Source organism: Culex pipiens, chromosome 3 (genome assembly GCF_016801865.2).
Source record: "Culex pipiens pallens isolate TS chromosome 3, TS_CPP_V2, whole genome shotgun sequence".
NCBI classification, from domain to species: Eukaryota; Metazoa; Arthropoda; class Insecta; order Diptera; family Culicidae; genus Culex; species Culex pipiens.
In genome coordinates, this window is record NC_068939.1 from 76,685,003 (window position 1) to 76,693,324 (window position 8,322).

Genomic DNA, 8,322 nt, shown 5'->3' on the forward strand with positions numbered 1-8,322 from the left:
ATTTTACATAAAAGTCCTTTTGACACCAAATTTCTATCTCATCACCGTTTCAGGCTGCAAATTATTGCAAAACACCTCTTTTTTCGCATGTTCAAAAATGGAAGGGGTCGTACCGCCCCTCCGTCACGAGATATCAAAAAACGGACCTCGGATTCATGATCAGGGACAACTTACCCCATAACTTACCCCATAGGACAAAGTTTCACGCAAATCGAAGAGGGGTCGGGGCAACTGCTGTGTGAGTTGGCGGACAATTACCCATTGTTGAATTACTCAATATTTTGTTTTTCAAAAGCATGATTCATTTTTTGATAACTTATACTGCCTTCAACAACAGCAACCACGCAGCTTGCTAGTAAATCCTCTCTGAAGATGGAATCTTTTAAAATCGAACAGGCTACTCCAAGGAATCAGAGTAGCCAAAGAACTTTTACTTTCAACCGTCCAACATCTGCTGCTGCACTGCTGGCGATGATCCGAGGAAGCAAACTATACGCGCAATGCGTGAAAGTGAAAACGGAAGAATAAATCAAGAGCTCAAGCTGGGACATCACCGCAGGTATTCGAACAGCAGCAGATTGCTTTAATTTATGAGAAAGCAGTTGGTTGCGATGCAATCTTTGACGGGCGGGATGCAGATGGGGTTCGTCGTCCGGCGTCGTTACGTAACGACTTAATTTCGAATCCAAGGTGTGGTCTAGGCGAGCAGTTGAAAGGAAGTTATTTGCATTTTTGTGCTGGAAAGGGAGCTAACAATGTATTCAAGTTTGGGGAAGAGTTTTCTGTGAATCGTAAGAGTAGTTTAAAGCAGTTCAACGATTTTTTTTCTAAAAGTCCATTTTCTACACAAACAATAGTAAAATTTTGAACATGCCCTCAACTATGTAGTTGAACTTGTTTTTTTTTTAGATTCGAACTATCAATTATCATATTCTTGGCCATATTCCAAACATACAAAAAACAACCCACGACATCTGCACCTCTGAAATGTGAGCCCCTTTTTGGTTGTGCTCGTCTATCAAACGACTGGATCATAATAATTTATTTATGGATTAAAACCATGTCTAAACAGAAGAATCGCTGGGAAGGAAAAAAAAGTTTATGGAAAGTGTTTTTTTTTCAACAGATTTTTTTTTCACTTTCGTTTGAAAAGCGAACCAATTCAACTATCCATGATGATACCCCTTCTTTTAGGACGGGATGGATGAAAAATTGTTTAACCTTGGATTTTTTTAGTTTGGGTTAATTTGAGACAGCAACTACTTGCCTCCGGGTGATCGTTATTATAATTGAACAGCTGACTTGTCGAACATGAAAGAGTTATCTGCACAAATAGTTTTCATACTTTTTTTTTTACAAATTTTCGATCTATTTTATAAAATATAATAAATAACTAAACTAGCACAAACAATAGTGATTCATCCAATCATGACACAGTAAGCCTCGCAGGTGGCCACCAGCTTGCCGGTGACGCCGGACAGTGCAATGGTGTTGGCTCCGGCATTTCCAATTCCACCAGCCACGATGCTGGCCGTAAACGGATGCAGCGGCAGATTGTTCCAGCAGTGGATGTAGGTCACGGCCGTCTGTGAGTAATAAAAAAAAACAGTAATTTAGAAGCTAAAAATGTCTTCCTACGTGCTCCCACTTACCGCCGATGTGAAGGTCAGTGCCCGTGCCGGCACCCGGAAAAAGGTCCGCACGTTGACCGACTCCGTCCAGCAGAGCGTGTTGGTGGCTGCGGTGATTCCACCGAGGATGACCTCATTCGCGTAGGAACTGGCCTGCCCGTTGACGTCCCTAGTCCGTAGCGCTAACAGTGCTAGCACAAGTAATCCGAAGAGCTGACCCCTCACCTTGTTGGTGGCCATGATGATCCGCATCCAAGGGCAGATCCCTGCGGTGTCCTGGCGGTCGTCCGTTTAACAAAGCTATTTATACAACTCGATTTTGGGCGATTTCCGAAAAGTGTGTCACTCTCCGGAAGTTGGTGACAGAAACACACGGTTGATTGGTTGTTATCGACACCAATTGAAAGTGAAATATACGAATTACTTTGCGTTTATCGCAAACGAAAGCCGCGACGCAGTGGGAAAGCACCGAAACGAGCAATTAGTGAAAACTGGAATTGTCAACGCCAGGTCAAGTTTGGGGTTTCGGTTGATTTGGGCTCTGCTCTCGTATTGAAACCAATCTGAACACGGGAACATTTCAGTGGTTCTCACAGGATTCTAATTCATAATTTTAAAATCATAAAAAAAAACAAAAAACAAAAAAAAAAACAAAAAAAAAAACAAAAAACAAACAAAAAACAAAAAACAAAAAACAAAAAACAAAAAACAAAAAACAAAAAACAAAAAACAAAAAACAAAAAACAAAAAACAAAAAACAAAAAACAAAAAACAAAAAACAAAAAACAAAAAACAAAAAACAAAAAACAAAAAACAAAAAACAAAAAACAAAAAACAAAAAACAAAAAACAAAAAACAAAAAACAAAAAACAAAAAACAAAAAACAAAAAACAAAAAACAAAAAACAAAAAACAAAAAACAAAAAACAAAAAACAAAAAACAAAAAACAAAAAACAAAAAACAAAAAACAAAAAACAAAAAACAAAAAACAAAAAACAAAAAACAAAAAACAAAAAACAAAAAACAAAAAACAAAAAACAAAAAACAAAAAACAAAAAACAAAAAACAAAAAACAAAAAACAAAAAACAAAAAACAAAAAACAAAAAACAAAAAACAAAAAACAAAAAACAAAAAACAAAAAACAAAAAACAAAAAACAAAAAACAAAAAACAAAAAACAAAAAACAAAAAACAAAAAACAAAAAACAAAAAACAAAAAACAAAAAACAAAAAACAAAAAAACAAAAAACAAAAAACACGTCAATCAAAAATAAGACAAGGAAAACATATTTTTTTCGTGATTCGATTAGGGGAAGGTGGGGCAAGACGACCATATGGGGCAAGAGGAACAATCGCTCGTACGGCCGTAATTTTTACAATTTTGATTATTTCCAGTATGAGGAATTGTTGCTAGCAATGCAATTAGCTGATTCTACTACCACATAACCGCCAAAACGACGTAAACGCCACGGGGCATGAGATTTAATGAAGTTTTTTTCAAAACCTTTGTTTTCTTATAATATTTGGAAAGTACAAAATAAGGCTTGGGGTTCGATTTAAGGCTCATTTTATCAAAATGCTATTTTTCCTAGATCAGTAGTGTCCCTACCAATGACTTGCACCTATTATAAAGTATGATTTAACTTTTGGCTATTTTTGTTGAGAGCTTTTAAAAAACCTTGTCCAGGTGGGGCAAGTGTACCATATGGATTTTTATTATGGAAAAAAATACGAATTGCTGCAACATCATATTTTATTGGGAAATAAATACATAAAAGTACTTAAAAACTGATAAACAATTGATAAAAAAAAAAAATCCGTACAAAATATAGTGATATTATGAAAATTTCCTTTTTTCATCTTAGTAATAATTTGTTTTTGTATAAACGATCAATTTTTTAGTAAAATATTATTAATTAATCTAAAAATTAAAGAAACGTTTCAAATGCATTCTAATCTGATGTACCCAAGTGATAACAGTTCAATTGTTAGCAAATTAACATGTTATTTCATGCATTGTTCCTCTTGCCCCAACGGGTTGTTCGTCTTGCCCCACTAGTTGAGAAGAACGTACGGAAAATCATTTTTGCCTTCCTCACCTTACTGAGGAAAGGCTATAAAATCACTCGAAAAATGAACTTCTCAATTAGACCTCCTAGACCCACCTTCATGTATACCTATCGACTCAGAATCAAATTCTGAGCAAATGTCTGTGTGTGTGTGTGTGTGTGTGTAGGGATGTGGGTCTGTGCACCAAAAAATATGCACTCGATTATCTCGACATTGGCTGAACCGATTTTGTCCGTTTTGGCGTCATTCGATCCGTCTTGGGGTCCCATAAGTCGCTATTAAAAATTATGCAGTTTTGTTAAGTACTTCAAAAGTTATGCTAAAAAAACAGTTTTGACTAAAGTTCGGAAGATTGTAAAAAGGGTGGTTTTTGTAAGAAAACCTGTCATTTTATACATTTTTAGAAATATATTTGAAAGACCTTTCCAACGCGTCCAAGACATTGAAGATCTGACAACCCTGTCAAAAGTTATAAGCACTTAAGTGTTATTTATGCACTTTTTGGAGGCCGGATCTCAGATATGTTGATGAAACCGTTGTCCGGATCTCTCATGCGACCTATCGTTGGATAGGTAATCAAAAGACCTTTCCAACGCGTCCAAGACATTGAAGATCTGACAACCCTATCAAAAGTTATAAGCACTTAAGTGTTATTTATGCACTTTTTGGAGGCCGGATCTCAGATATGTTGATGAAAACGTTGTCCGGATCTCTCATGCGACATATCGTTGGATAGGTAATCAAAAGACCTTTTCAACAAGCACGAATTGGATTGGGGATCTGGCTACCCTATCAAAAGGTGTAAGCATATAAGTGCCCTGCAATATGAAGACTATCCAATCTAGTGGTATGAATAATGAGTCAAATTGATAAAACACTGAAAAACATCGCCCTTTTGTGTCTATTTTGGATAGCACCCTTTAAATGTGAGGAAGGCACCAACCACCCTAGGGTGGATTAAGTTACGTTTTTTTTTTTAAATCAATTTTTTACATTAAAAAACAGGATTTTTTAAAATCTTCTTCTATCAAAGTCTTAGTCAAGACCTGGAATAAGATGATTATAACAAAAATCCGACAAATTTTTAACGTTTTTGATGGATTATAACGAGCATTTCCTTAGCTTGTTACACTTGCCCCACTTTCCCCTATCCGAAGTTTGTTGGCCTTTGGATAATCGAGCCTGGACTGTATTCAGGATTTATCGGTGAATGCTTGGGCAAAGTTCCATCCAAATAAAGTATAAAAAAAATATTAAAAATATATAAAAATAGTGAGAAAACGTAGATTTTTTCTTTTTCGATTTTCGTGAAACTTTGTTCTAAGGGGTAAATTTAGGTCTTTGATCACGAATTCGAGGTCCATTTTTTGATATCTCGTGACGGTGGGGCGGTACGACCCCTTTCATTTGTCTGGTTATTTACTAAGACACGTTTTTCAGTGATTTGTAGCTCGCATCCGTGAAGAGATAAAACTTTGGTGTCAAGAGGACTTTTGTGAAAAATTAGACGCCCGATTTGATGGCGTACTCAAAATTCCGAAAAAAAAGTATTTTTCATCAAAAAAAAGTTTAAAAAATAGTTGTAAAATCGCTGCAATTTCCCGTTACTCAACTGTCAAAAATCGTGAGACATGTCATTTTATGGGAAATTTAATGTCCTTTTTGAATCTGAAATAACCCAGAAGGGTCATTTTTGCATTTAAAACAAAAATTTTCATTTTAAAATTACGTGTTTTTTCTAACTTTGCAGGGTTACCCACTCACCACAATTTTTTTTTTTTTTGAAAAAAAAATTATGATTCTTGCAATGCACGAGTCACAACAATCGTCCAAGTGGTCATTTTTATGCAAAATTAGCTGAACTTGCCGAAAAAATACTTTCCAACGCACACGATGGAGTTTTAGGGATTAAAAATTCGAAAAACTGGTCAAAAATGGTCTTAGTAAAGTACCAGAAAAATGAAAGGAGTCGTACCGCCCCCCCGTCACGGGATATCGAAAAATGGACTTCGGATTCGTGATCAGGGACCAAAATTACCCCTTAGAGCAAAGTTTCACGAAAATCGAAGAGGGGTTGGGGCAACTGCTGTGTGAGTTGGCGGAGAATGACCCCATTTGATTTACGAAATGTCCCAGGATTCTTCTTTTATTCTGAAATATAGAAATAAAGTTAATAATTAGAAAAATGTGTTGTGATCAGGTTTTTTTCAATAAGCCCAATTTAGAAACATCCTTCGATACAAATATCTCTTCTACTCCTCTACTAAAAAAAATGGTTGGAGTCCACTGCAAACGTTGCATTTTGCCACTTTCTCCCAGAAAAGCACTATAAAAGCCCAAGAATATACCACTGGTCCAAACAAGATGACCTGCCGACCGCTTTCGACGTTGATTCAGGTTCTCCTGGGACTGCTGATCGCCACCGGAGTGGCCTCCCAGGCTCCCGCCAGCGAGTTCACGTTCGGGACGTATCTGCCTACGCTGACACCGTGCTACAGTACGAATGTCAACAAAAAAATCGTCACCCTGGGTCCCGTTTCCGAGATTGTGGGATTTACACCGATGGTAAGAATAATGACTTTGGGATCATTAGATTAAAAAGGCTTATCAATGCAATGCTTAATTTTACAGAGTAATGTACGATACATCCGAGTTTGGTCAGACAATTTGCTGCCATTTTACGCGACGTTTCTTTCCGTTTTACCTGTTCGAATTCAGCTTTCATCAATTTTCGGAGGAAAACTCAACGCAAATGTTCAAATTTATTGTGTGTGAACGTGAAGTGATATATGTAATGAACTGATTAAATAAAACTGATTTCCGCCCTTTAAAAGTTCCCAAAAAACATTGAATGCATTGAACCCGTATCAAAAATTTATGTTATTGATGAAATCATTAATTAAACTGGTTCCTTGACTCCTCGTTAGCGCCATTATTACGCTCCCCTGACACCGGGCACAGACTTGATTTGTTCCGCCACTTTTCGGCTTATCTTAATCCCAATTTCCCATTCATTTGCGCGTTGTTTGTTTTTGCGGACACTTTCTCCTTGGCCACCATCTTAAAAAGCTTATAAATATCGTCGTAAAGTGCCAAAACGCCGCGAATCGATCCCAGAAAGTCCGATCAGGATGAACCGCACCACCGTACTACTGCTGCTGATCCTGGCTGGGGCGTTCTTCACGGGTTCGGAGGCGCAAATCACCAGCAACTTCTTCCCGGCCAGCGAGTACACCTTCGGAACCTACACCCCGGTGTTGACGCCGTGCTTCAGCAATAACGTCAACCGATATGCGTTTAGTTTGTTCCCGATAATGCAAACCTTTATGTTTACCCCGGTTAGTATTATTAATTGATGTCATGATTTTTGCTCAGAACTTCTAAACAGTTTCTTTTTATTTTGTTGCAGGCCACCGTCATACGTTACATCCGAGTTTGGTCAGACAACCTGGTGCCGTTCTACGCCAACGTACTGACCGGGGGAGTTGGCACTGCCGTGGCCACCGCCGTTCAAGTTTCGTCCGTGCACGGCGGAAGGTTGCAAGTCAATATACAGGCGTACTGTGTGTAATAAAAGGTTGGATTTGTTTGGCATTTGTGCTGATAGTTTTTCTTAAGCCTGATATAGAGAAATCCCTTTAACGCGTAGACTTACTTGTCATCATTCAGATCCAGGTACATCCCTGAAATCGAAGACTAACCCATCCTATAGGACTCAATTCCAAGTTTGAGTTTATTATGACCAAGGTAACCCCTCCACCTTAGCCATTAAACTAGCATGGGAAAATTGTTTTATGCCATCAGACAAGTGTTTGTATTCCACAAATTTTGCATTTTTCTAGAAATAAAGTTACAAGCTCTTTGACGTTATGGCCCACTGAAAAGGTGAGAGGTCAAATATTGTTTCCGGACCCCATTTGCTCTCATCATACAGCATAATTAATAATATAGTTGCCTGATTTTTATTGTTTAAAGCTCATTGGAAAGGTCTTTTTTTATGACCATTTCTAAGATTTGACATCAACATTTCGAAATTTTGATTTTACACTTTTTCAAACATAACTTTTTTTTGGATCTTTAATCCATTTAATAGCACATTATGGGCAACAAAACCAGATTGAATGGCACTGGTTTGACCTTAGTCGGATAAGCCAGTCCCAAGAAAACTTGGCAAGAAATTTGAGCACCATCGTAATTTTGGTCCCTGATAACGTTTCCCAGGTCAATTTTGAGACATCTCGTGACGGTGGGGCGGCACGACCCTTTCCATTTTAGAACAGAAGTGTTTGTTCAATAATTTACTGCCTGAAATGGTGACGATTTAAAAATTAAGCTTAAATGGGACATTGTAATTTGGACGCCCGGCGTTCTCAAAATTGACAAAAAAGTTTATTCATCGGAAAAACACAAAATTGATTTAAAAAAAAATATGACACGTAATTTTATGGGAAATTTAATGTGCTTTTGAAATTTGAAGTAACCCAGAAGGGTCATTTTTTATGTAGAACAAAAAAATATTTTTTTATTTCGGTTTTTTCGGTTATTTTTTAGTGTGTAACATCATTCCACAGAGTTGTAGAGTAGACAATTCAAATGTGATCCGTTCACAGAATCCTCTCTG

General features: G+C 37.2%; 3 protein-coding genes across 3 annotated transcripts; 2 read left to right on the forward strand and 1 right to left on the reverse strand.

Moving 5' to 3' along the window:
• The first annotated feature begins 437 nt into the window (after positions 1–437).
• Positions 438–6,518, forward strand: LOC120430772 (uncharacterized). Its single transcript, XM_039595882.2, has 3 exons — positions 438–559; positions 6,021–6,266; positions 6,333–6,518. Exons 2-3 carry the CDS (start codon positions 6,066–6,068, stop codon positions 6,474–6,476), a joined length of 345 nt encoding a protein of 114 aa, XP_039451816.1. The 5' UTR covers positions 438–559; positions 6,021–6,065; the 3' UTR covers positions 6,477–6,518.
• On the reverse strand, positions 1,377–1,998 carry LOC120430771 (uncharacterized). Its single transcript, XM_039595881.2, has 2 exons — positions 1,653–1,998; positions 1,377–1,586 (listed from the first exon to the last, which is right to left on the reverse strand). The coding sequence occupies exons 1-2, from the start codon at positions 1,881–1,883 to the stop codon at positions 1,419–1,421; spliced, it is 399 nt and encodes a 132-aa protein (XP_039451815.1). The 5' UTR covers positions 1,884–1,998; the 3' UTR covers positions 1,377–1,418.
• Positions 6,519–6,734: 216 nt separating the features above from the next.
• On the forward strand, positions 6,735–7,293 carry LOC128093492 (uncharacterized). The gene is made up of 2 exons (XM_052710444.1): positions 6,735–7,039; positions 7,111–7,293. Exons 1-2 carry the CDS (start codon positions 6,833–6,835, stop codon positions 7,270–7,272), a joined length of 369 nt encoding a protein of 122 aa, XP_052566404.1. The 5' UTR covers positions 6,735–6,832; the 3' UTR covers positions 7,273–7,293.
• Positions 7,294–8,322: the final 1,029 nt, after the last annotated feature.

Excerpts from the sequence above, each read along its gene's own strand:
- LOC120430771 (XM_039595881.2), bottom strand. The coding sequence starts at position 1,883 with ATGCGGATCATCATGGCCACCAACAAGGTGAGGGGTCAGCTCTTCGGA. Across the intron at positions 1,587-1,652 it reads CACTGACCTTCACATCGGCG|ACGGCCGTGACCTACATCCA; the intron begins GTAAGTGGGAGC and ends TATTACTCACAG.
- LOC120430772 (XM_039595882.2), top strand. The coding sequence starts at position 6,066 with ATGACCTGCCGACCGCTTTCGACGTTGATTCAGGTTCTCCTGGGACTG. Across the intron at positions 6,267-6,332 it reads TTGTGGGATTTACACCGATG|AGTAATGTACGATACATCCG; the intron begins GTAAGAATAATG and ends TTAATTTTACAG.
- LOC128093492 (XM_052710444.1), top strand. The coding sequence starts at position 6,833 with ATGAACCGCACCACCGTACTACTGCTGCTGATCCTGGCTGGGGCGTTC. Across the intron at positions 7,040-7,110 it reads AAACCTTTATGTTTACCCCG|GCCACCGTCATACGTTACAT; the intron begins GTTAGTATTATT and ends ATTTTGTTGCAG.